Genomic DNA, 27,645 nt, shown 5'->3' on the forward strand with positions numbered 1-27,645 from the left:
CCTCCATCTGTGAGACTTTGCTCCTTCTAGACCTTCCCCAGGCCTGCCTCTCACGGCCGTGTGTGACTAACATCCTCTTGAGCTGTTTGGGGGTCCCTAATTCATTGGTTAGCAAAACTGGTGGGCCTGTAGGTCTAGCAAACACACTAGAGCCTCCTTCGGTAGGGTGTTAGGGGCTCTGAGAGGCCCAGGGTGTCTGAGTCAGGATAAGACCACACAGACCATGAGAGCTTGCCCCCACTGCCCCCCACCCCCACCCAGGGTGCACGAGCTGGAAGAGATGGTGAAGGATCAGGAGACAACAGCTGAGCAGACATTGGAGGAGGAGGCCCGGCGACACCGCGAGGCCTACAGCAAGCTGGAGCGGGAGAAGAGCACTGAGCTAGAGCTGCTCAACACCAGGTATGTGCGGGAACCTTGCACCCCAGAACACCCTCCCACCCTGGCAGCTTGCTGAGCTTCCTGTGCTAACCTCTCTACTGCCGAAACCTTAACAACACATGGCACGTTCCTTAGGATGCAAAAGAATGTTCATGGTCTCTCCCTCCGTACTTGGTAAAGGAAACAACACAAATGTCTACCAGAAAGAGAATAGGTTTTAAAAGGAAACCCAGGCCAGGTGCCAGTGGCTCAGGGCTGTATTCCAAGCTACTCAGGAGGCTGAGATCTGAGAACCACAGCTCAAAGCCAGCCTGGGCAGCAAAGTCCCCACAAGAGTCTTTACCTCTAATTAATCACTCAAAAACCAGAGGCAGAGCTGTGGCTCAAAGTAGTAGAGCTATAGCTGTAAGCAATAGAGCTCAGTGATAGCACCCAGGCCCTCAGTTTTCTCTCTCTCTCTCTCTCTCTCTCTCTCTCTCTCTCTCTCTCTCTCTCTCTCTCTCTCTCTCCCCTCTACTCCTCCTCCTCCTCCGTCTTCCTCTCTCTCTCCCCCCCCCATCCTCCTCCTTCTTCCTCTCTCTCGCTCACTCTCGCTCTCTCACTCGGCTGAGGCTTAGTGTGATATCCAGGCTTGGCGCGCCCCCTGCTGTCAGATCCTCTCCTAACCCTGAATGTTGGTAGGTTGAGCCAAGGGGCCCAAGGCCTAGAGAAACAGAAAACCAGGGCCTACCTGGGTTTTCCATGGGCTCCAGTGCCTTGTGTGTTCATGTAATCTCATTGCTTGAATTTGAGTTAGGCAGGGCTAGAACTCACGCTGGCTTCGATGTCTGGGCTGGTTACTCATTAGTTCACAAGCCTTGGATATGCTGTCTTCTCCCCTCTGTCACCCCCCCTTGTCTGCCCCAAGAGCCCCCACAAACCATGCACACAGTAAGGTTGTGTGAGGCCGAGTGCCACCTTCACGGCACCCAGCCCCTGCCAGTGACAGGGCTCAGAGCCTCTCATCTGAGTCCCAGGCTAGGCAGAGGCTGAGAGTTGGAGCCATGTGAGATGCCTAGAGGTACCTGTGAAGGCTCTCTCCAGCCTTTTGAGGCAGGTAGGCCTGAGGAAACGGGGGGATCAGCCCCCAAAATAGTTTGGCAAGGATACTTCCCAGCTCCCCTGGGGCTGAGACCTGCTCTGTCACCTTTGTCACCAGGTGGGCATGATAAACTTGGACTCATGCTCTAGAAGCCACTGTTTGCATGTCCCTGAGGTTCATGTCTCCATAAAGGTGATTATATCCCCTGAGCCTGCTATGATGGCTGCTGGCCCCAAGGAGGTGGTGGGAGAAGAGTGTGAGCATGTGCCAGAGCAGAAGCTCTGAAAGCCACCCCGGAAGCTGCTGCCCCTTGCATAACTCCAGGGGGCGCTGTTCACATAGAATTTGTGGATGGTGTCTCCAGAGTCACTTGGCATGCTTCATTCCTCTCATCCTCCACCAGCTCCAGCCATCTTCCATGAGGGGTTTAATGTCATCTCTAGCCTTTGCTTGGGAACCTCTCCTAGGGCAGGAAACCCCTCTCCAGGATAGGAGAAATGACCACATTGGAGTGTACATGGTGGGGTGGGGGTGGGGGTAACAGCAAGACTGAGTACCAGAAATGACCCTGCCCCATTTCAACAGCTCCACTCACTCATGCCCCGTGAACTCACTGGAGTAACAAGTAACAAGCACTGAGTATGTCTCCTCTGTCACTTTAGGGCAGCCCTTTGTATAAACATTTCTGATTTGGGTGCATTTTGCATTTGAGGATTAGATATTTATAGCCTGTGGAAGCAGAGGTGTGGTTCAAGAGGTAGAGCACCAGCCTTGAGAGAAAAGGCAAGCAAGTGAGAGGCTGAGGCCCTGAGATCAAGACATAGTACCATCATTCAAAAACAAACAAGCAAACAAAAAGAACCAAAAGCAAACCAAAAGAACCTGTGTTATCATTTGAGACATTTACCCTTCTCCTTTCTCAGTTGATTTCTGGTATGTTGTGTCCTCTAGGAAGCAGAGATGGGTTAGGGATCATTCCCTTGTAAGACTCAGCCATTCTAGATTTCTAAGACTTCTGTTCTTCTTCCCACAGGGTGCAGCAATTAGAGGAAGAAAATACTGAACTTAAAACAACAGTGACGAGGCTCAAGTCACAGACAGAGAAACTGGATGAGGTGAGAGGCAGGTCCCATCGATGCTAGGTCATTGGGGCTTTTCCTTCATAGTTTCTGAAAGTCTAAAAATGCCCTACTGACCAAAGCAGAATTATGTGAATGATTACTTACCTTTCTGAATTTCCTATTTTCCACGTCTTCTATGGTGAATATACATACAATACATATATATTCCTTCCATAATGGAAATTGCAGTCTTAAGAGAAAGAAGGGGGTTAGTTTCTGTTTGGACTAACAACTTTACTTAGTGATGTTTACTTAGTGACGAAGGACTTCAGGGAACTGAGAGGTTTCTAGAATCATAGGGGACCTAGCTGTTTCTTCAGGTCAGGACTTGGAGGGCTCTGTCCTAGGGGGCTGGTCTGCCGTTCCCTTCACCAGGCCCATGCCTAGGGTGTAATGCCTCCCTCTGCACACTTGTCCCCCACCTGGGCCTCCCTGCTCCAGGAGCGGCAGCGCATGTCGGACCGGCTGGAAGACACCAGCCTTCGGCTCAAGGATGAGATGGATCTGTACAAGCGCATGATGGACAAGCTACGGCAGAATCGCCTGGAGTTCCAGAAGGAGCGAGAGGCGACACAGGAGGTGGGTGGGTCCCAGGCCTGGGGCCCCCAGGGCTCCCCTCAGCATCACCACACCCCCCCAACCAGCGTGTCTCCCTTGCAGCTCATTGAGGACTTGCGTAAGGAGCTGGAGCACCTGCAGATGTACAAGCTGGACTGCGAGCGGCCAGGCAGGGGCCGCAGTGCATCCGGCCTGGGCGAGTTCAATGCCAGAGCCCGTGAGGTGGAACTAGAGCATGAGGTCAAACGGCTGAAGCAGGTGGGCCCCCCGAACTCACTGTTGGGAGGCTGTGATGAGGTACCCAGGTCAGCCGTGTAGGCTTGCTGCACAGGGGCCCCTGGGAGGAAGCTGGGAGCGGCTGCCTCCGTGTTTCCCCTTTCCCTTCCCATCTCCTCTCATCAGCCTGATTGCAAGCCTTGAACTCTGGCTGTGTGCAGTGATCACAAGCTCTCTCCTTGTGTCTGTAAGAAGACAGTCCTATCCTTAGTGCTGGCGAGAAGAGGAGTCTCATCCAGCTGCAGATTCATGACTGGCTGGGTTGGGTTCTCCTAGAAATAGCCCTGAAGCCTGAGATCCTACTTCATATCATTCCTGGGAGCACTCTGGAGTAAGGGATGGGATGAGGAAGGGCACTGACCCAGCCAGGGGGTGCTGTCCAGTGAAGTCCCAGCTCAGCTTGGCCCTGCTGTAGGCCAGAAGCGGCAGCACAGCTGCTGGGAGCCACGCTTCTGCCAAGGATTCTAAAACAGCCTTTCCCTCATCCATGAGCAGCAACGTGGCTCCAGATGGGAGCCTTGCGGGCCTGTAGGCAAGAGCTGGAGAGTGGGGCCGGTGGACCCCGGAGTCAGCTGTCCTCAAGAACAATGCTTCCAAACAAATCCTACTGAGCAGGGCTTCGGAGCCTGCCAGCCCCCCTCCAAGCCAGCCAAGTGCCTGCCTGCTAACCTGACGCTGCTGAGCAGGGCTCTGACTACCCCCTCCAACACGGAACTCATGGAAGCCCCTGTTCCTAGACCAGGCCCTAGTCCTCCCACCCCTGAGGCCTAGCAAAGGCCATATCATTTACAGGCCCCCTGAACTGGCTGCGATTCCCAGGGAAAGGGCTGAGGGCTGTTGGAGGTGGTGGGGACAGAAGTAGCTTCCATGGGCTCTGACACTTCTGGGAGTTGACATTGCTTGCATCCTGTCTCTTTAGGAGAATCATAAGCTGCGGGATCAGAATGATGACCTGAATGGACAGATCCTGAGCCTCAGCCTCTACGAAGCAAAGAACCTCTTCGCTACCCAGACCAAAGCCCAGTCTCTGGCTGCAGAAATTGACACAGCCTCCAGAGATGAGGTAACCAGGGCCTCTCCCTCAGTTGTGGTGGGGGGGAACCTAGACCCCTTTCTATGGGTCCTACCTCACTCCTCACCTGTGGAGCTATGAGCCCTGGACTGCTCAGTACCCAAAAGCTAGACTAGGGCCTGGCCTTGACATTTCCCCCCACCCACTACGACTGGAGGACAAACAGAGCTGAGGGCCTCAGCTCGGGTCCCTGTGGGAATGGCCCCATCACACAGTCCCTTAGCCTCATACTCTGGGGTTTTAGACACACGTCCACATTGCAGACATGAGCTCGGGGGGTGGGGGGTGGGGAGGCCCAGGTCTCCAGCACCAAAGCTGAGTCTTTGCCACAAAGGCCTGGCTGCATTTTCATGTGGCTTTCATCCTTCCTTCTGTCTGTGACCTGGAGCTGACTGACTTCTGGCCTCAAGGAGCCCTAGGGAGCTGGCACCAACCCCAGGCCCAAGGTAGAGGCAGCAGGTCAGCTGCACTTACAGGACACAGCCGGAGTTGCCCAGAGCTGGGGTGGCTGGAGCCATTCTAGGCAGAGGGAAAGCTGGCAGCCTCGAAGTCATCCTGGCCCTGGGACTGTACATGTCAGTCCTAGTTTTACATGTCTCTGGTCAGTGTTCTCCACCTTTATGAAAACTCGCCCCACCTGGCCTCCTCAGATTAAGTACATCGCCTTAGCCTCATGCCTTGGCCTCTTCCGTGCTGAGGTTAGTCTGCAGCCTGTTTCCCAGGGTCTCCTGGGAGCAGTGAACCCAGCCAGGTTGGCATCTGAACCTCCCTTCCTAACATCTGATCCCCTTTCCTATTCCTTCAGCTAATGGAAGCCCTAAAGGAGCAGGAAGAGATCAACTTCCGGCTGCGGCAGTACATGGACAAGATTATCCTGGCCATCCTGGACCACAACCCCTCCATCCTGGAGATCAAACACTGAGACAGGGCATGGTTGCAGGGCGGCCTTGGAGCCCCAGGACTGAGGGGCAGGCCTGCCCAAGGGTGCAGGCCAGGGCCCCACACTCATGCTGTAAATGTACCTCTGGCCACCACGCGGGCTGTGTGCTGGCGCATGTGTGGGAGGTCATGAGTGGAAGCGAGGCGTGAGCGTGGGGTTGGGGCTGTGCGCGCACTTGGTGGCTCCTCTGCAGGAGTCAGAAGGTCCTGGAAGTGGGAGGGGCAAGGAGTGCTCTCAGGAATTCCTGTCACAGAAAGAACTGGAAGCGTGGATTTCAGATACTGGATAAAATGACTACCTCGGAGCATCAGAATTTAGAAAACACTAGGGAGTTGGGGTGGGTGGGTGCTCTCTTCCCCTCCCCCCAGGAGTGGGAGCAAAATTGTGAGCTGCTTTAGGAGTTTGGGTCCCCTCACCAGCCTCTTTGGCCACCTTTTGCTTCCAGGAGTTGAAGCTGCCAGAAGAGAAAGGGATGCAGGTGTGTGGGGTCCAGAGGATGCGGGTTTATGGAGCAGCTGGCACGAGCCATCCTCATTCAGCCGGGATGTTGGCATTTGGGAGTTTTCTGGGTCCTCCCTATCCTTGTGTACCTACCTCCCCTTCCATGTCTGGCTTCAGTTCATTTGTCTGACAATGAGGGTAGAAGGGTGAAGAAGAAAGGAAGGCCAAGAAGAAGGGGGGTAGAGTGGGAAGTGTCAGAAGCAGGTGCTGATACTGGGTAGCCTGAAAAGTGATTTCCCAGGAAGACTGTGGCTCCCACAGCTGCATCTTGACACGTGCACAGCCAACCTGGTGCCGCTCATCCCTTCCACACCACATCACCAGCTGGGCTCCACGCTGCCTGGCCAGGGCAGACAGTGCAGTGGGTGTCAAGCTCGGGCTCTGCTGCCAGGTAGCCCGGTCCCTTCCCTCCAGCCTTTAGGAGTATCGGCACTGGGGCAGCACTGGCGGGCAGAGCTGCAGGCCATGCTGCAGAGAAACCTCAGTCTTCCATCCTTCTGTGGTGACAACTCCCACGGTCACCTCTAATGGGATCTGTTCTGGCCCTTGTCTGGGTTTTCCACTTCATCTCAGTTTTATATAGCTTCTTATTCTACTCACCTCAGAGCTCTAGCAACATGTGCAATCTCATTTCCTCCCCTGCGGTTTCCTGTTTCCTACGGCTCCTCTGGTGTAAAATGGAAGGTTTGGGCACGTTGGGAGGGACAGAGTGGCGAATGCAGAGAAGGGCAGGAGAGATGAGGAAAGAGGCCGTCCAGGGGCTGGGCACAGTCTTTCTTCCATTCCAGATGGCTGGGCTTTGGAGCTTGTGGTTTCCTTTTAACCACATGGATGAGGGTTGTCGCATGCTTCAGATAGTGGATTGCACTCGTCCGCTTAAGATGAGCTAGCCACATCAAGAAGATGAAGAAAAGGGTCTTTTCTGGGGGCTCACCTAGGAAACGTGTTCTGCAGCTTCCCCCCATGGTCTGAGAAGATGTAGGCAGAGTTCAGGGCAGGTCAGGGAGGGGGGTCTTGAGGACCTGCCAGTAGGAAGGATTAGGAAAAGACGAATGATGGCCAGAGGTTGGTCTGGATTCTTTCTGAAGACTCCAGACGCAGCTTGGTCAGAGTCCTGCTTGTGGAGCTTCTTCCAGGCACCAGTATTTTACAGGTCAACTTGTGGATGCTCTTTAGCTGTGCAGGTAGGGATTTTGGAGAAGGCCTTAGAGGATGGAGTTAAACAGAGACCCAGTATGGGAAAGAATTTCAGCCCAGTGAATGGGGAACAGTACAATTGTCTCCCTGTAGGGGGCGCCACAGAACAGACTTCTCCAGGAAACACCAAGTCCTCTCTAGACTTGGGCAGGTGCCAGAGGGGCTTCTGGAAGATGGGCTTTTAAATGAGGGGCTGAATTTCATGTAACATCATTTCAGGCTTAATCCAACTTTCTTACTTCAGCCAGAATACATTTCTTATAAAACCTCAATCTTGGCGTTTTTTGAGACCGTGTATATTTTATAACTCTCCTTCTGGGCTTGAAAGCTATCCTGATGGGCGCAGATGGTCTGGTGGCCCCAGATCTACTTCCTCACCCCCTCCATTCCCCCATCTCCACCCCACACAAGTCCAAAACTCTCTTTGGTGAGGGAAAAATCTTGCTCTCTAGCTGTGTTTTCTGCCTCCCTGACTCATTTCTAGTGAGTTCTGCTCTGGCCTCTCCATGTGAGTTCACTCAATGGCAGGCGCATGGTGCTCAGGTAGATTTGAATTTCAGGTCAACAATTGGAGACTTTCAGAGTCAATATGTTCCTTGTAATACGTGAATCATATTTAAAATGAGCCTTTAAGACTTCCGGTTCCCAGACATTTTATATAACTCCATTGGTGTGGGCTTGCCTCAGGCCTTCAGAGTTGTAAGCATGCTCCCAAAGAGCCCAGTTTGACTGGAAGTGGGGGGGGCAGGGGTGGTGGTTCTTGCCACACCCAAAAATCCTACTAAAGGGTGGGGGGTGACCAGCGGTAACCTGAAAATTCAGCAGTGACGGGCTGGGGAGCAGAGCCCAGGTGGGGGTTCTGTAGGAGATTCATGATTGCATAACAGAGCTGTGCTTGCATTCAGTAGGAAGCCAAACAAAACCAGCTGAGTTTGAACTCAGGACCATGCACATGTGAGAGAGGTATTCTACCCCGAAACCATGCCTCTAACTTTAAAAACAACCCTGGCCCAAGTTAGACCTCAGTGGCGGTATTTTAAACTAGCTTTCTTTGAGAATCATCAGAAAGGAATTCTTTTTTTTCTTGACCTGAAAACCATAAGCGTTCAGAGCCCTAGAACTGGAAACTGGTTTGCCACTTGGGCTGTGCATTGCCTGGGGACATTTTAAAATTCAGATAATAGGGCTGATCTGCCACGGTGAGTATTCATTGGTGTGTGGTTGGGGCAGCACAGAGATGGTCAAAGACCTCTCCAGGTGACACGAACGATCGGCCCAAGGCTGGGACCTTTTCTAGGGAAAACGATTGTAGAGAAAACTGGTGGAGATGTTGGCTAAGATGTGGGCATGGCAGATGGTGACCTCTCCTGTCACCATGCAGACAACATTCGCCCTAGATGGGAGCCCTCTGACCTCACGACTGGTGGATCTGGCAGCTCCCCTCCCCCCACTTGGAGGTTGGTAACTCTTGAGTGGGTGAGCAGAATGCCCCTGAGGTCATGGGTTATGTTAGCCACAGGGCCTTGCCAAAGTGTGGACGAGAGCTGACCCTTTTCCAAGAGCCACAGAGGAGGCAGTGGTCTGCTTGCACAGCTGAGCCAGAGGGGGCCCTGAATTTGTGGGATTTGCCAGTTTTCTGACTGGGCCCATGAGGGAGCCCCAGCTCCTTCCCTGTGGGGTAGCCAGGCTCCAAGAGTGCTGGCCCACTGGCCAGTCTGAATCTTGGCCAAGCCTGATCCTGGAGGTATAAATGGAGGCTCCGTGTTCCAGTGAGGGACTTACTACCTGGCTGGAGCCAATGGCAAAGCCTGGCAAAACAGGAGCCATTCTCTCCTATTTGTGCTTGCTGTGAGTAGTGCATTGGCAAATCTAAACCTAACTAGCCATGGGTGGAATAGGGAAAGTTTTGGAGTGAACACTGTGTCACCAGGACCAGATACCTAGGATGAGACCAGAAAGTTCTTGGTCTTGTCAGGGAAAAAATTCAAGGATGGACACAGGAAACAGCAGGCACAGGGTTATTACGGCAAAGCCAAGGGGAAGCTCACTCTGGAGACGGGAGAGCAGGCAGGCTTGAGAATGAGCAGCTGTTTTGAGGGTTCTTAGGTTTTGAGCTTTTCTTGGGGCTCACAGATACAGGGGTGATCATGAATACTGCCCACAGTCGAGCAAGAGAGTTGTAGTCTTAGATGGCCCAACCAGGACTTGGTCTGACCATTTTTCCAGGTCTGTAGGGGCTTTCTAGTCTGCAAGACACTGCTGTGTGTCCTGAGTAGCTCTGTCTGTGTCTGTGGGTGTGAACTGGGTTTGATCAACATCCAGGCCACTGTCTATGAGCCTCAGGTGCCTAACTCCCTGCCTAACCCCTATGCCATGTGTGCCACTGAAGCAGCTTTGGTCACTGGCAGATTGGGGAATTTGTAGAAGGCTTCATAGGTTCTAGGTTGGAGAGAGAGGCCATGGAGAGAACTCGTTTCCTTCCAAGCCCCCTCCCCTTCTGGGGCCCCTACGTCTCCCCTTCTAGGGTAGCTCTTTAGCTGGAATGCCTGGGGTGCTCCAGAAGGGGCCTCAGAGGAGCCCTTTCCTCGCTGGGAGACCTCCTGGCCCTGATTTGCCTTGCTTGAGTTTGGTAAAGATGGTCACCACAGCCTGCCTGGCAAGACACCTCTGCAGTGGCCCACTGGAGAAAATAGTTGCTTTCTAGAAATTTGCTGATGAACGTGGAAGCTGGTGAAAGGCAGTGCCACCACACTTCCATGCCCCGTGTACCCGCACCTCATAGATGCCCTTGTCCCTTGCGACTGTGATGTAGGAGACACCAGCTGAGGATGGCATCTCAGGCCGCCTCTCCTGTGGGTCAAAGTGCCACTATGCCCGGTATCCTGCCTCCTGCCGGAGCATCTGCTTTGTTGTGCTGCACAGGCTGTTTTTGTCTGCATGGTTTGGGGTTCTTGTCCTTGTGCCTTTTCTTCCCTGTCACAAGATTCTCCCTGGTACCCTGCCCCCTTTTCTATGTCCTCCCATCTGTAAATGTGTGCATAACACCCAGCCCTAGCCGTGTGCCTGCGCCATGGACAGCCAGACCTGCAGGCACGTTCGCCCACAGGGACCAGGCCCTGCTTCCCCGTGGCCGCCTCTGTCCTGTAGACTCGGTAGCTTTGTACAGAATCTTTCCTCCTTGTCCGAAGCACAGGGGGGCCCCCACTTTAATCCCTTCATCAGCCTGCAGCTAGCTTAGGAGCCTTGCATTCCAGACAAGGGTAACTGTAAAGCAGCCCCTCCCCCGATCCTCTTCCTGTGCTGACGTGGGTATTTATAGAAGGCAGGGGGCACTGGGAACCTGGGACATTAGCAGATAGATGTGCCACCCTGCCCGCTGGAGGAAGCCCTGGCTGGGTGGGTCCCAGTGGTTGGCCATGGTTCCAGGTTTCGGGCCACTGTGTGTGGTGTCTAGCACAGACCCTGCCTGGGAGGAGGAGAGATCACTACACTCCTGCCTGCTGTGCTCATCTTGTCCGCCCAAGGTGCTCAGACCAGAGTGCCATTAAACACCGCACTGGTGTCAGGACCGCCATGGGACAGTGCGCCTTGAGGACTCGGCTCAGCAGCTCTGACCTTCTGGCTCTTTCTGCACTGAGGTTGCGTTTTCTGGGGCCCAAGTGTTGGTCAGATGGCTTCTGACTGTCCAGGGATTCAACTTGGGTTTTTGCCCCAGGAGCCTGCATCTGAAAATGGACTTAGCTTTAGGGTTCCAGTGGGACCACCACTTTCATGCCCCAGGCAGAACAGTGGGGTGAGGCCTCAAGGCTGAGTCCCAGGTCCTGAGCTCCCCGCCTCCAGCCTGCATCTCCCAAAAGGAGCAGGTTGTCCATGGCAGGCGCCTTCCCCCGGAACTGTAATGTACAGACGAGATGTAAATAAACAGTCAGCTTTTCTTGTCTGCCTTGCTGAGTGTTTCTGTGGAGGGGGAGGAAGGGTGGAAGACGGGGCTGGGGCCTGGTTCTGTGCTCCTGGTGACATCTCTGGAAGAGAAGGCACAGTGCAGTAATAACTGGGGTGACTGCTACTCTCTCCCAGGGACAGGGTGATACAGGGGTCCCCCTCTGGCCCCTTGTTCTAGGCTGCTTTCCCTAGGGAAATAGATGTATATCCCAGGAGCCCCTGCGGTGCCCCCATTCTAGCCTGGGAGAATGTGAACATGTCCTCTCTGTAATCATGCTCTTTCCCAGAGGAGGCCTGAGGGGGCTCACAGTGTTCTGGGGCCATATTTCCTCCATGTCACCATAGTGGCCCCTCTGAGTCACGAACCCAAGTCCTCCATCAAGCCTGGCTTCGCCTGCCGAAGTTGAGCACTTCCATACCATAGAAGACCAAAGTGGCCCCAGATTTCTGTGTTCTCCTTGCCACATAGGTCACCCAGCCTTGTGACCCAAATCTTCACTTCCCAATGCAGACCCTGGGCCATCGAGTCTTCCAGGTGGGCAGACAGCTCCCTGCTAAGTTTACCCACCTGGGCAGGGAGGGCCTGGAAAGCCCAGGGAGGGCGTTGGTATCACCAGTGACTCCCAGGTGCCTGGTGAAGGTGCATGTCAGTGAGTGGGACAGACAAACTCGCCCTTGCCCCACAGGGAGCTTCCAGAATGTTCACGCGAGCTTCTTAAACCCCAGCTGCATATTAAAATCACCTGGGGGAGTTTTAAAACTGCTCCCAGGAAGCTGCTGGGAGGGTGGTTAGGATTTAAGTCCGAGCTGGTTCCAATGTCTAGCCCAGGGTTTGAATTGCTGATATATAAGAAGGGCGCTTGGCACTGGGCGAGATGGGCTGCACTGGCGAGGAGGAGGGGGAGGGGGAGGGGGAGGGGGAAGGGAGGGGGAGGGGGAGGAGCCAGGTAAGGGGAGAGAGAGCACTCCAGCCTGGATCTGGGAAGAATGAGTGGTCTTCAGGATAGGAAACCTTCATGGGCACAAAGCTGAAGAATTTTCAACTAGGTATGGTTTGGTTGGGCCTGGGTTCCAGAGTGGGTGGTGACAGTGGGCAGCCCACTGGCCAAGGCACCAGAGCGGGCCATGTCTGCTCTCAACGCTTGCACTGAGGCCAGGACACGAGGCTTAGCAGGTGTACTTTCCCACAGGCTCTGGGGGCTGCTGGTTTAAGATCAAAGGGCCACCAGGATGGCTTGGCGGGGTGGGGGTGGGGGCCTCTCTGCCTGCAGGTGGCCAGCTTCCCACTGTGCCCTCAGGTGCTGGCTTTTCCCAAGGCACATTCAAGTTACTGGGTTACATACCACCCTATGACACACATGGCCTTATTTACCCCTCTAAGGCCTAATCTTAAATGTAGCCCCTCTGAGGCCAGGCTTGCAGCTTAGATAGATACACCATCCTCTGGCAGATTGGGGGAAGGGGGGCTGGAGGTGTATGCTTTGTCCTGCTGTGTGAGAATCAACAGGATCATCCTGTTCAGAAAAAGGAGTACTACAAAAGGCTTCTTTAGAGGGGAGGGAGGAATGAGGGAGGAGGTCACAAACAGTACAAGAAATGTACCCAAGGCCTAACGTAAGAAACTGTAACCTCTCTGTACATCACTTTGACAATAAATAAGGGAAAAAAAGGCTTCTTTGGGGTGAAACTTGCTGGGGACTCTGCTTTTGAGGGCTTCCTGAGGAGACTGGTTTTATTTATCCTGGGGTGCACCTGTGACCTCTCCCCACTCCCTTTAAGCATGTTTTTTGTTGTGATTTTTTTTTTTTTCCAATCCTGGAGTTTGAACTCTGGGCCGAGCACCGTCCCTGAGCTTCTTTTTGCTCAAGGCTAGCACTCTACCTCTTGAGCTACAGCGCCACTTCCGGCTTTTTCTGTTTATGTGGTGCTGAGGAATCGAACCCAGGGCTTCATGCATGCTAGGCAAGTACTGTACCACTAAGCCATATTCCCAGAACCCCCCCCCCCCCCCCCGCTTTAAGCATTTCAATACAGGTGAATACCAACAAGGAGAAGAAAGAGGGAAAGTTAGAAGGGAGAAACTAAGCTGCACTAACCTTAAATATGAAGGGCCATCTAAATGAAATGTCTTAAAGAATGTGACCATCTACTCTAGAAGGTGTCCAGTGGCATTAACTTCTCTCCCCTCCCCCAACTAGCATCCTGAATGCAAAGCTTTGTGGTGGCTGAGAAACTCCTTCAAAGGAAAACTCACATGGTCAGTGCTGCAGGAAAGGAGAAGGGGTCCCGCTGGTCCCTCATGCCCCTGTGATGAAGCCCATCCTGTTTTTCATTAACTCAGAATCCAGGGTAATGGCCAAGTCTATTTGTGGATAAAGAGATTAAATAGTAGCAGAGAGGACGCTGGGCATGGCCACATTCATCTGGCATCCCCGAAGTTTTATTCCATGCGAATAACCACCAACCTGCAGACCTGGAACAGAAAGGTGTGCAGCCGCAGATGACCCTCCCTGTCAATGATCCAGCATTATGAGGCACACAACACACTCGGGTGGCTATGGCTTGCAGCAAGAAGGGTTGCTTTACCACTTTCCCTGTTCCGTGCTTGGCTAGCAGTTTCTCTGCCAGCTGTGGCCGAGTTCACATTCATAGCTGTACTCGGCTGAGGCCAGTTAAGTTGGAAGGGCCAATTGGCCCTCTGCCATGTCTGACACGTGTTGCTGGTTGGCTGGGACAAGTGCCGTGGCCTTTGTTTTACATAAGGTAGGGGAGACAGAAGCTGCAAGGTGGTTTAAGCTGAAAGCTTGAACACACACACCATCGTGGTCACTGATTGTTTTGGTCAATGCAAGCCATGTGTCCAGATTATACCAAGAAGGGGGAACAGGCCTCAGCTCCAGATGGTCAGAGCTGCAGAGATTGTGGACTGCACCAAATGTACCACACTGCTCTATTGAAAACTGCAACCTCCATCCCCAGCCGCATAACTTATTTCCTGCTTTAGTTTTCTCCTGAGAACTTATCTGATGTACTAAGTTTTGCTCATTTATAAAATAGCTCCAGGGCTGGGACTATAGCCTAGCGGCAAGAGTGCTTACATCTTATAAAATAGCTCCACTGGGCATGGTGGCAGATGCTTGTATTCCCAGCATTCGGGAGGCCGAGCCAGGAAGTTACAGAGTGAGTTTCAGGGCAGCCTATGCCTAGATGATTGCATGACCCCATCTCAGAGGAAAAAAGGAATGGTGGTGGTGGTGGTGGTAGTGGTGGTTGTGGTTGTGGTGATGAGGTGGGATCTGTGCTATTCAGTTCACTGCTTTGGCCCCAGCACTGAGCTCAATGTCTGGCACATAGTTTGTGCTCACCGAGGGCTTGTTGAAGGAATGAATAACTGGATGATTTTACTATTGCACTATATGAAGGTAAATACAGCCTGCTTCTTGACTGCTAGGAACTCCGAGCTCCAGAACCAGTTCCTACACTTCGGTCAGATTTCAAGGATGTGTGCCAAGGCACAAAGTTCTATGTTTAACATGGTAAGCATGCCAGGTGCAGCTACTTTGGAAGTGAGGATCGTGATTGCAGGCCAGGAAGGACAAAAAGGTTTGAGACTGCAACTCTACCAACTAAAAAAGCTAGGTACAGCTAGATGAGAAACATAAATATGAGACCTGGACATAAATGTGAGACTACTGAAAAATAAAAATAAAAAGACGGGGAGTTTGGCTCAAGTGGTAGAGTGCCTAAAAAGCTGAAACCTTAGTAGTTCCTGCGTGCGCATGCACGTGCCCCCCCCTACCTCCAATCACACAATATTTATCAAAATGAGCTCCAGGAAATAGAAGTACATTTTCTTTGTGTTTCTGTCTGTCTCTGTCTCTCTCTCTCTCTTCTTTCCTCTTTCCTAAGAGAAACATACAATCTGGCTCCTAGGCCTACACAACTGAGACTGGACGTGGAGGGACCCCCAGTGGCCCCACAGGAAGCAATCAGTGTGGCCCAGGGTTGATGGTGACTCATGCATGACAGGCTCAGAGAGGAAAGGAGTTTTTTTTTTTAAATCACATTAAAAAAAAAGAAGCCAGGCACGGTGGCACATACGTATAACCCCAGTACTTAGGAGGATAAAGCAGAATTATGCGTTCAAGGTCATCCAAAAGACAAAGATTAAAACTTGATTTTATTTAAAAGAGCAGTTTAAGTTCCTGGCCTTCTACCCTGTGCACATGCACAGCTTGCCCGCATCAATACGTATGTTTAGATCTGTAGCGCATGCACAACTTGCCCTTTACCAGGAGGTACAGGTATGTTATAGATCTATAAGGGTTTAGGAAAGGCCTGTCCCCAAATAGGGGCTGGGCGTGTGTTCGTGGAATTGAGACACAGGGAAATATACAAATGGGAAAAAGTAATTCTCTTAACTGAGTAACATAACTCCATTTCATCAAATTCATCGAACTAAGTTTAAAAAACTACCTCAGAAGCAGGGCACTGTTGGCTCATGCCTGTAATCCTCAGGAGCCTGAGATCTGAGGACCTCAGCTTATCTCCAATTAATCACACAAAAAGCCGGAAGCTACTGTGGCTCAAAGTAGCAGAGTGCTACACTTGAGCCAAAGGAGCCCACGGACGGCACCCAGGCCCAGAATTCAAGCTCCAGGACTGGCAAAAACAAACTACCTTATGCTCTACTGGAAAGGAGAAAAAAGCCAATTCGTTGGAAGACTCCTTCCCTTGCAACAGTTGTCATTCTGGTTTCAGGCTTAAAATGTGTGAAACTATCATATCTTAGGAGAAATGAATTAAAACAGGTACATATACACCAAATATACTCTGCATTTCTTTCTAGTGATGTCACCTCAAGATTGTTGAATTTCTCAGACTTTTGGGAAAACTTCTCTGGTCTCTTCAGCAAAGTAGATTAAAGATCTGAACCTAGGATTTATACCTGCTATACCTGCTACACTTAACACTCAGGAGGCTGAGGCAGAACTAAAAGTTTGAGGCAAACCTGAGCTACCAAGTGAGGCCCCCCTCCCCCATCTCCAAACAAAATATGCACACTGTGCATGCGTGTGTGTGCACGCGCACGTGCACACAGTCACATAGCCCCTGGAACTCTAAAAGCACCATGGGGAAAGCAAATTAGATAACACTGTTTAAAAATTGCACATCCCGGGCTGGAGATATAGCCTAGTGGCAAGAGTGCCTGCCTTGGTATACCCGAGGCCCTAGGTTCGATTCCCCAGCACCACATATACAGAAAACGGCGCAGAAGCGGCGCTGTGGCTCAAGTGGCAAAGTGCTAGCCTTGAGCAGGAAGAAGCCAGGGACAGTGCTTAGGCCCTGAGTCCAAGGCCCAGGACTGGCCAAAAAAAAAAAAAAAAAATTGCACATCCCTAAAGAAAACAGAGGTCAATGGAATAGGACAAAACACTTGCATATACCTGATAAAAGGGACTATTAAACAAAATCAATTTACGGAAATTTCATAACTGGGTGTGGTGCTCACACTGTATTCCTAGCTACTCAAGAAGTAGAGATAGGATTGTGGTTTGAGGCTACCTGTGTAAAATGTTCTGCGTTCCCCATCTCAACCAATAAAATGTGGGGTATGGTGAGGCATATCTTGTCATCCTAGCTATACAGGAAGCATAAATGGGAGAGTCGTGGTCCAGTCTGGCCTTGCTGAAAGGTTGAGCACCTGTGCCTATCCCAGTAAGCACAGAACCCTGCCCTGAGAGCTTTCTCTTTTTTCCCCCACTCAGCCCTCCCCTAGAATGAATTAAAGATAGAGGGATATGATTTCCTTTTCGTAAAATGAGTTGGGCTCTGGTGACTTGTGCCTATAATCCTAGCCAGCCAGCCAGGAAGCTGAGATCTGAGGATCAAATTCAAAGCCAGCAGGAAAGTCCAAGAGAAAGTCTAATCTCCAATTATCAACAAAAAGATATGCCTCAAGTAGAGGTGTGGCTCAAGTGGTAGAGCACTAGCCTTGAGCACAAAAGCTCAAGGACAGCCCCCAAGCCCTAAGTTCAAGCCTCAGGTCCAGCACACATATAAAAAAATTGGGGGGCAAAATTAAAGATCTACAAAATAAAGGCTGTACAAAAAAAATACAGTAGTATAAGCACTCAGGCTCCTAGCCCCTCGTTTTTGCCTTTCACAGAATGTAAACCAAAACCTTACCTGGGCCTTTAAAGCCTCCTTAGTCCCCCACCACCCCCACTTCCAATCCCAGCTCCCTCCCTCCTTTACATTTTCCAGTGGTTTCTACTATTGTGGTCCTCACCAGACCCTAACAGTGTGATGCTCCAGGGAGGAGGCCGACACCCACAGGTGCCCTAGGGTACCAAATTCATGATGCTGCAAAAGATTTTGAAAACACATCAGAGACCAGAAGGTTTATCCATACAGCGAAGACAGACAGTACACAACCCAGACACAGGTGAAGGCACATCTGATAACATGTGCCAGGAGCTCTCTAACACTACCCACCGGTATTTATGATGAAATAGGTTGAGTCTGGCTCAAATTCACCTTAGGTGTTTCTCTTTTCATCTGACACCTGGCAGGTTTAATCATTCGTGCTGTCACACTGTTATCAACTGTGCCCAGAGATTTCAGGTTAGTGCCTTTATTAAACTTGTCATTACAACACAGATGTTTGAGCATCCCTTTCAACCGAGGATTTCCCCCAGAACTCATCAAGGCAGGTGTCCATCCTTGAGATAAGTTTTTTTTTTTTTTTCCTTTTGCAAACTCTAAAGCCCCGGGAGTCATTTCCTCAAGAGCCCCTGCCTCCCTCCCCCTCGGGTAAGATTAAGATACACTGTGATCAGTTCCCCGAGCACAGTGATTGTTTGGCCAAGTAGGAAAAGGCCGGAGAGAGCCTTTTTCTTTTCATGTTCACTTTAGTAAACGTAGTAACCTAACTGAGAGGCTTTGCACCACGCCATTATTAGTATGTTCACCTCTGAATTTCCTGGCTGCTGTTTCCCATTACGCCTCATTTTCCCTATCCATCCCGTCTCGCTATCTTTGCCTTAATTACAGGTACTCGCGCGGTGCTGGTCAATCTCCGGTGCTTTTTCGGGCTCTGTGGATCGCGAGTCCTTAGCACCTCGGTCGTTCCCGTGGATCGTGACCCGGGGCCCCGCGCCCGGCAGGCTGGGGCCCGTCTCGGGTGGTCTGCAGCCGTCCACAAGCGCGCACTTCCCCGTGCGTCCGCTCCGCACCCGGCCCGTGCTGGGGGGGGGGGGGGGGCGGGACCGGTCTGGCTGCCCAGCGACCGCCCGCCGGTGCGGGGCCGGCCGGTCTGGATCACCTCCGGTCGCCCCGGCAGCCCGACCCCCGCTCCCGTCCCGCCAGACCCCCGCGTCAGCACCCGCCGTGGCTTTTCTCCCTCTAGCCGACCCGGGATCCGCGGCCCCAGCGTCCGCCCAAGATCTCTGCCCGCGCCGCCGCGGCCTCCGCGCGCGCCTCAGCGAGGGCGGGGCGCGCAGGCCCGGGGCGGAGGGAAACCCGGAGCTGTCCAATCAGCGGGCCCGCGGGGCCCGGCAGGCGGGGCCTCACGAAGAGAGCCGCGCTCATCCGGGCTGCTCCGCCCGCCCCACTCGCGCCGCCTCCCCTCCACTGAGAGCTTCCACCGTCTGCTCGGCTGTCAGGCGCGGTGGCCAAGTGGTAAGGCGTCGGTCTCGTAAACCGAAGATCGCGGGTTCGAACCCCGTCCGTGCCTGCGGTTGGAGTTGGGGACCTATTGTCCGCAGCTTCTGTGTATCGTCACTCTTCTCTCCAGGGTGACATTTTTTTCCCTTTTCGTTTTGGTTCAAACATCTTCCAGTCTCGTTTCCGCCCCCAGACTCCGCACCCGGCAGGGCCGGGCAGCCTCTGCAGCTCGCAAAGCTCGCAAAGCTCGCCTGTCAGGCCTGGGTCGTGGGCAGTGGGTTCTCCAGCAGCGGGCCTGAGTTTCCCCGCGGTGGGTTCTGGATTCTTCTGTACGTTCCTTGCAGGGCCAGTTGCACAGGTCGTGCACTGCACTGGCCTTGCCCCGGTACGTCGCCCGATGGCTGCCCAATCCGTTCCCGGACCCGGGGTTGCCGACGCGGAGATCTGCTTCCCTGATCAGCCCGTAGGTCACTGCCCGGGTCCCGTGTAGGGTGGGACGACCGACTTCACAGGGCAGGACGCCCAGCGCTCCTGATTCCCGGGCCCTTTTTGGAACTAAACTGTCCCCTTTCTCAGTTTTGCTCCAGAGTCAGGCTCCGGCAGGGAGGAAACAGTGATCCCAAATGGAAGCGCTGCCCCTGGCTTTGGAAGGGAATGCTGGCCCAGAGTGTCAGTGTAGGCCTGAGATCCACGGGGCCTCGTTTGCATTTATTGCACGACAACCTCCCCACCCACCCCCAACCCCCTATTCAGAGACGTGAACAGAGCGGCTCAGTGCTGTTGGGTATTGTTTTGAATCCTTTCCTGCCCTTGGGGTTTCTGGCCAGAAAGAGCTGCTCCGCCGGACATGGGTTTTCTGCAGTAGCTGGAACAGAGATTCCCCATCCAAAGGGACCGGGATGGGAGATGAGCCAAGCCAAAATCAATGGGAGACAGCGCGCAGGTGCTGCGGTGGCAGGACAGGGGTGAGGTGTGGATCGCAGGCCAAGGTCAGTGAGGGGAGATGGGAGTAAAGGAGGCGCTGAGACCGCTTGCAGTCACCCTGACGGGTTGCATCTATCCTGGCCCCTGTGGGGCCACAGGGAGGTCACTGGCCTGAGCTTTTGTGCTCAAGGCTAGTGCTCAGCTGCCACTCCCCTTCTGACTTTTTGATGGTTAGAGATAAGAGTCTCCTGTGCTTTCCTGCCTAGGCTGTCTCAGAACTAGGGTCTCAGCTTCCTGAGTTGCTAGGATTACAGGCCTGAGCCACCAGCGCGGTGACTCAGTTGTGAAATTTTAAAGTGAAGAGATATTTCCTAAATGCCCGTGACCCAGAGTCTCAGAGACTTTCCACGATTGGAGGTGTGTGATGCCGGCCCCTAGTCCAGGCATGTAAAGAGCCTCCACCCATCACGGCCAGGTTCCCAGGCCCATCCTGCTGCAGCTGCACCAAGGGTCTTAGAACAGCTCCCAGGGTCTTTGCACTGAAGTGGGGGATCCGTACTGGCAAACACCATCAACTGTGGGTAGTTACAACTTCCAGGATATGTTTTTTAAAAACTAGAATCTACTTTTCATCAAGCTCCCTCATGTGAGGGATTATTTAACCTAAAAGCAGAATTTGGCAACTATTCTGGCTCCTCTTAAGGTTTAGTCCAATATTTCAGAATGGTGAGATAGGTTTTTAAATCTTTTATTGTACACTGAAATGTGGATTCTAAACTGTCATCAATAAGATGAAACTATTCATGCATTCTAAGGAAACGGACACCCCTTTCATTTATCTGTTCTTTGTGGGCACCCCTAACCATGACTACCAAGTCCCTAATTCCACAGGACTCTCTTTCTTGTACTTTATGTAACAGCATTTTTCTTGTTACTTTTTTTTTGGGGGGGGGGGTGCTGGTTCTAGGGCTTGAACCCAGGACCTGGGAAATTTCCCTGAGCTTTTTTGCTCAAGGCTAGCACCCTATGACTCATGCTGCAGCTCTACTTTCAACTTTTTGCTAGTTAATTTGAGATAAGAGTCTCACAAACTTTCCTGCCTGGGCTGTCTTCAAACTGGGATCCTCAGATCTCATCCTCCTGAGTTGCTAGGATTACAGGCGTGAGCCACCAGGGCCCAATGTGTAGCATCATTTTATTGTGTTGTGTTTTTGTTGGTCATGGGGCTTGAACTCAAGTCCTGGGCACTGTCCCTGTGCTTTTTCACTGAAGTCTGCTATCATGCCCTCGGTGAAGCCTCTGGTTGCCCAGGTGAGGGTGGCTTAGTTTCATGTCTGGACCCTTTTGCAAGTCTCACATGACCTATGGGAAGCTTGGAGTTGGGATGGGTTCTCAGTTTTGTCTTTCTCTAGCACCTGCAACCAGATAGGCTCTGATTTCAGGGTTTGGGAAGTCTTCCCTGAGGAAGTTTTAGTTTAGTTTTGTTTTGCAGTATTGGGGCTTGAACTCAGGGCCTTTCTTTTACTACGCAAGTGCTCTACTACTTGAGCCATACCTCCAAATCTTGATGCTTTATTTTTCAAGTACAGTGGCTGAGAGCAACAGGAAAAGAAGATAGTGATTGACACTGCCACACTTGCCTACAGTCTTCAGACTTTGAGGGCAAGGGAGGGAAACACACACACACACACACACACACACACACACGTGAAGATTTCATTCTGCAAAGGCACAGTCCCGAGGCAAGTTGAGTGTGCAGAACCTGTCACACCTGGGAAGAGGGGGAAACAGGTGTGAGCAGAGGTTGACCACCTCTTCCTTTACTCCTTGGATGTGGGTTGTCAAGGGAACCTTCAACCAGATAGCTCCGACAGAAGGACACATGTTGATGACACTTCTGGCAGCTGGGGCAAGCCCTTCCTTAAGGGGCCACGTCATGGTGAACACACACGAACACACACACACACACACACACATGCAGAGGAAATGAAAAGTCAAGAATCAATTCTGTCATAAGATGGCAAGGGCAAAGATAAAACTGAGAGCTCTGGCCCACAAGCGTGGCTTCTTGACTGGAGACTAGCATCTTCATACACTTACCCTGCCCTTCAAAAGTCTTTGAGATCCTTGGTAAGATGGGCACACCCCGAGTCACTGCACTGTTGGAACACATGGACCCTGCTCCAAGGACAGCACAGCATTGCTGAGGTTTGCTGACAGCTGGGAAAGATTGGTGCCTTTGGGGTGGGGCTGTCCCTCTGTTGCTTCTTGGAGATCAGGATCATGTCTTCTTAGAAAACCAAGTAGACAAAGGGGCTCTTGGAGGGTTGGCTGAGTGAATCAAAGTTTGAAAAATCAATCAAGGAGTCAAATCAGTCAGCACTATTCTTCCTACAGTTATGGGACAATCAAGCTGGGAGAAGCTGCAAAAATTATAATAATAACTGCATCCCAATTTGCCAGTGAGGAAACTGAAGCTTAGAGGCAGGAAATGACTCCTGGAAGGTTGCACAGGAAGTGGGGAACTGAAATGAGCTGGAATGTAGACAAAACTGGTAACCCCAGGAGGTTTTTCCTGTAGTAAAGAGCCCCCTGGCCTGTCTGGTTTTCTCCTGAGCCTCTCCCTCTGTCCAAAGCATCTTAGCCAAGGAAACAGATCTAGGGAAAATGCCACCCAAGCAAACTATGTGTAGAATATGAGTCTCAGGGATCCCATAGTGACATACGAATTACATCAATTTTCAGTCCTTTTCTCTCTAGTGGCCAGGATGAATGCTCTCCTCCCTCTTCCCCTCTCTCCCTCTCCTTTCTCCCTCCCTTCCCCCTCTCCAAAAAGCTGAAAAGAGAACAGAGCCTAATCAATTCTATTGATACAGAAGCAGCTGATGGCTGGACAGTCTAGCAGAGGAAAGGGAGTGGAAACAGAGCAGTACAAAGTGACCTTGTGGGAATGACCTCTGCAAGCCTGGGCTTTTCTTCCCACCTGCTGCCTGGCTATGCTTCTTGTGGGGATGGAAGTTAGGTCAGGTGTTCATCGTGGGAGGCCGTGAGGAACTTTGGATCTCCTGTGCTTATGCTCTGAATCTTCATGCGATCAATAAGGTCACAGCTGGTTCTTAGTGTGTCAAATGTCATACTGAAATGCATTCTGCTGGAATGTTTACTGATGGTGCATTATGTACCAGGCTCTGGGGGGTAGCGGGGTGGCAAAGAGATGAACATCACTGCCCCTCTGGAGCTCCCATTCTGGCAGTTGGAGGCAGGAAAAAACCAGAAGCAGGGAGACAGATTCCAAATTCTGGGAAATTAGCCAGGTGCCTATGGCTCATGCCTGTAATCCTAGCTACTCAGACTCAGGTCTGAGGATCACAGTTCAAATCTAGCCTGTGCATGAAAATCCATAAAACATATTTCCAATTAACTACCAAAAAACTAGAAGTGGAGCTGTGGCTCAAGTGGTAGAGCACCAGCCTTGAGAGAAAAAGCTAAGAGAGGGTACTCAAGTCCTTGAATTCAAGCCCCAGTACTGACATGAAAAAATGTGGTACCTTAGGGCTGAGAAGGGCTATGGAAGGGGAAAAGCTGGGATGGCAGGTAAGTGATGGGGCAAGGGGCTGCGATTTAAAACAGGAGGGCTAGAGCCAGGTGCCAAAGGATCATGTTTGCCATCCTAACTACTTGGAAGACTGAGATTGGGAAGGTGGCAGTTCAAGAACAGCCCAAGGAAGAAAATTCTTGAGACTATCTCAATGGAAGAAGAAGCTGGGTGTGGTAACATCCTATCTACATTGAGAGGCCTAAAATATGAGGATTGAAGTTCAGAACTGATCAGGAAGTGAGACACTATTTCAAAACGTAATCAGTACACAAAAGTGTTAGAGGCTTGCCTCAGTAGTAGAACATCTGATTAGCAAGCATAGGGCTCTGTGTTAAAATTTTAATACTCTTCTCCCTCCTCTCTTCCCTCTCTGTGAAATTCTGTCGCCAAAGCAAGTTGATCCCTCTCAATCATTGAGATGGATTTGTTCAGCAAGGACTTTAAGGTCTTCCATATCTGGATAGGTGTGCTGGTACATGCCTGTAATCCTAGCTACTCAGGATGCCAAGGCAGGAGTATCTTGAGTTTGAGGCCAGCCCATGCAAAGACAGCAGACCTGTCTCAAAAACAAAATACAAACCAAAGACTAGAAGCCTGGCTCAAGCCTGGCTCTAACAGGTGCGAGGCTCACCACTCAATCTCCAGCATTCCACACACATATTAGAAAAATCCATCTTGCGTCATCCATCCTCACCCCTCACCTCACTTCAGGGGCTATGAGGCTGGCTCCCCAAGGAGCCTGACTCCAGGGGAGGAAGGGGGTGGGCATCATTAGTGGAGGCAAAGAGAGCAGAAGCCAAAGGGCAGACTTGGAGAGGTGAATTACCTTGGGGAAAGAGCAAGAATGGCCTAGAAAGTGCCTTGGAGACTGAGCTTGGCAGAGATACTTGCTCAGACCAGGTCATCAGAGTGTGGTGGACCACAGTGCATGGGACCCAGGGAGAACTGAGGGGACAGGGGCTGACCTCAGGGCTGCACTCACTGCCCTGGAGACCCTTGACCCTGGCAAGTGATCTCAGTGGTCCCATGTGAGCAACATACCACCTCTGTCCCTGAGGCCTTGTGACACTGTACAGAAGCTCTAGGTACAAGGTCTTGGCCAGTGGAGAATTTTTTCATGAATAAAGAGCTGTCAAGACCATCACCAGAGCATGCCCCCAACGGCAGCTCAATGAAATCAGTTCAATAGCTTGGAACACAGCAAGACAATGTAGAACTCACATTTGAGTGCATACAGGTTGCTTCACAAAATATTCCTATTAGATATGCATGTGTGCACACGTCACACACATATCTACATAGATACACACACATTCCTTATTACAGGGCATGACAGCAAGGGTTTGAAAGTCACTGTTACAAAGCAGTGGTTTTCTTTTCTTTTTTAGGTCTGAGACTCGGACTTGAACTCAGTACCCTCCTTCCTTTTTTAGGTCTGAGACTCGGACTTGAACTTGTACCCTCCTTCACTGGCACTCTACCAAATGAGCCATGCCTCCCACCTCAGGGGCTGGGTTTTTATTTATTGTTTACATTATTGTTGTTGTCAGTACTGTGGCTTGAACTTGAGCCTGGACACTATCCCTTGGCTTTTTTGTTCAAGGCTGGCGCTCTATCACTTCAGCCCACAGTTCCATTTAAGGCTTTGGGGTGCTTAATTGGAGATAAGTCTCCCATACTTTCCTTCCTGGGACTAGCTTAGCGATCCTCAGCGCTCAGCTTCCTGAGTAGTTAGGATTACAGACACCCAGCTGTTTTGTTTTAAAACAGAATCTTGCTATGTAGCCCAGGCTGGTTTCCAGCTGTTAATCCAATTGCCTCATGGGTGCTCAGTCACAGGTGTGTGCCACCAGCCCCAGCAAAACCAGTGTCTCTGGGAACAGTTGTAGGTAGTGTTTTTCTACCACTAGCAATGTGTGTACAACTCACCTTTTTTTTTTGGTCACATCATCATAACACTTGTACCATTGTTGTCTTTGCCTTAGCCCACTAAAACCATCTTAGCCTTGCTGTAACCACAGTGTTAAAAATATTTACACTAAAACTACATGTTACATATTTTTCCACCTAAAACTATTTTCCATAGGAGCTTTTTTCTTTTTTGTCAGTTGTGGGGCTTGAACTCAGGGTCTGGGAGCTGTCCCTGAGCTCTTTTGCTCAAATGCTAGCACTCTGACACTTTGAGCCACAGCACCACTTGGGTTTTTGAGTGGTAAAGTGGAGATAGAAGTCCCCCTGGGACTTTCCTGCCCCTGGCTGTCTTAGAACTGTGATCCTCAGATCCTCAGATCCTCAGATCTCAGCCTCCTGAGTAGGTAGGATTACAGGTGTGAGCCACTGGTGCCCTGCCCCAAAGGAGTGTTTTTTCAAAAGCAGTTTCTCGAGGAAAGATGAGACACAGCAGGCTGTGGGATGTTGGCGAGCTTCAACCTTCCCCTAGTTCTCTGCTGCCAGACAAGGCAGGTCCACACCCAGTGCCCGGCTTGACCTTCCCATAGGGGTCGCCTCAAGCTTAGGGTTTGTGGGGTTTTTTTTTGTTTTGTTTTGTTTTGTTTTCTTGAGGTATGATGAGGCCAGGGTCCTAGCATTGTCGGGCCTTTCTCTTGTGTGTTGTCTTGCCTGCCGCTACCCCCAAGTTTGCAGAACTTCCTTTCTTGTCTAGCTTTGATTCCATTGATGAGATTAGGCACCCCCACAGCAGCGTCCTTTGATGTGGTCAGGGGGGTAGCAGGGAGATTTCAGGCCCAGGGAGCAAATCTTAATCTTTCAAGGGCTTCTCCGGGATCAGTGCCTGGGTAAACCCATTACATCCCTGCCCTTTCATCCCCCCAGGACACCGGCTCCTCCAGGCTCCTCGAGCCTCAGATCCCAAGGGTCTGTCAGATTTAGAGAGAGCAATAAAAAGGAGGAAGAGAAAGCAGAGCAGGAATTCCAGCCCCTGCCAGCACTAGCGGCATCACCAGCCATGTCAAGGCATCTTCCTCTTTCTTCTCATCCTGGGCTCCCACAAAACGAGGATTATAGGGGCCGGAGGCCAGCACGTGTCCCCTTTGGGGCACTGCACCTCTGCCCTCCAGGCCGCCCAGAGCCGTTCTCCTTCCAGCACCTGCGCCCTCACATCTGCCCGGCCCGTGCAGGGACCCAGGTGAGGCCATCTCAGCTCCTACCGCAGCGAGGGTTCCGGCCTGACTGGGGTTAATGGAGCTGGACACGCAGCGAGCCCTCCACGCCCTGGAGGTGGGGGACAGAGAGGGGAGGGGAGAGGGGGGAGACCGGGCTAGCAAGGACACAGCTTCTCGACGCCACCCATCCTCCACAGCTCGCCCTAAAAGAGCTCAGCTTTGGAATAAGCAGAGCCAAGAAAAGAGGTTGGGTGCTGGCAGCCAAAACGGGGAGTTGAAAACGCACAGCTAATATTTCTAGAAAAGCCGAGGCCGGGCCTGCTCGGTGGTGTACACCGGTGGTTTACCCTGCTTTGCCAGCAGCAAAAAGCCATCCAGAAGCGCGGCGCCGGCTCCGGGGTGCGGAGCCCGAGGTCGGGGCGGGCGGGGGCGGGGCTGGGGGCGCGGCCCGGGCGCCGAGCGGCCGGCAGGGGGCTCCCCGCGCCTAGGGCGGCGGGAGGAAGCGCTGGGCTCCGTCCCGGCCCGGGGAGGAGACGGGAAAATTACTGGGGGTGCAGCGGGAGGGAAGCGGCGCAGGGGACACCCCAGTAGCGGCACCCACGTCCACATCGCGTGCCCGCAGCGGCGCGGGCAGGGCAGGAACCAGACATCTCGGCCACCTCCCGGTGCCCGGTGCCCAGGCCGGAGCGGGCGTGGCGGGCCGGGGCGGCGCCGCCGAGGGGCGGGCCGGGGGCGGGCCGGGGCGCGCGCCGGGCTGGGGAGGCGGCGCGAGCGGGCGCTGGCCGCGTCCGGCCGCCGAGAGCCGCGGAGCGCGCTGCCTTCCTGATGTGTCACCAGCACGTGGAGCCAGGTTGGCCCGAGCCAACGAGCGGGCGGAACCCCCCACCCCCAACTTTCGAGGGGTCTTGCTGGCCTCATCTTCCCACTGCACCCGGTGTGCCTACCTTGAAGGAGGGGGCGGCGGCCCCCAGGTCCCGAGGAGGCCGAGCGAGGCCGTGCCCACCCCCCACTCCCCTGGCCAGGCGCGCACGGGGCTCCTGGAACGTGGGAGCTCCGGGACCCGGCTCGCGGCCGTTGCGCCCCTTGCGCCCCAGGTCCCCTGTGATGGTGCGGGAGGAGGCGGCTGGCGGCGAGAGGCGCCCGTGTCTCCCTGAGCAGAGCGCAGGTAACGCGGCGGCGGCGGCGTGGGAGCGCGGCGAAGTTTCTCGGGGTGTAACTCCTGGGCTGGGTAACGATGTGGCGACCCCAACAGGGACCCTCGGCT

General features: G+C 52.6%; 1 protein-coding gene, 1 long non-coding RNA gene and 1 other non-coding gene across 3 annotated transcripts in view; 2 read left to right on the top strand and 1 right to left on the bottom strand.

The window, feature by feature from the left end:
• Positions 1-6,232, top strand: part of Rab11fip4 (RAB11 family interacting protein 4) — a 91,530-nt gene extending 85,298 nt beyond the window's left edge. The window contains 6 exon segments of the mRNA XM_048365045.1: positions 262-402; positions 2,496-2,577; positions 3,025-3,162; positions 3,244-3,399; positions 4,337-4,480; positions 5,295-6,232. Of these exon segments, the coding sequence (XP_048221002.1) occupies positions 262-402; positions 2,496-2,577; positions 3,025-3,162; positions 3,244-3,399; positions 4,337-4,480; positions 5,295-5,411 (778 nt within the window). The 3' untranslated portion in view covers positions 5,412-6,232.
• Positions 985-21,261, bottom strand: LOC125365156. The gene is made up of 3 exons (XR_007213656.1): positions 21,249-21,261; positions 17,259-17,264; positions 985-1,381 (listed from the first exon to the last, which is right to left on the bottom strand). It is a non-coding gene; the product is annotated as an uncharacterized LOC125365156 (long non-coding RNA).
• Trnat-cgu lies at positions 18,736-18,807 on the top strand. The gene has a single exon. It is a non-coding gene; the product is annotated as a tRNA-Thr (tRNA).
• Positions 21,262-27,645: the final 6,384 nt, after the last annotated feature.

The sequence above is a fragment of the Perognathus longimembris genome, chromosome 17, assembly GCF_023159225.1.
Source record: "Perognathus longimembris pacificus isolate PPM17 chromosome 17, ASM2315922v1, whole genome shotgun sequence".
In the NCBI taxonomy this organism is placed as follows: Eukaryota; Metazoa; Chordata; class Mammalia; order Rodentia; family Heteromyidae; genus Perognathus; species Perognathus longimembris.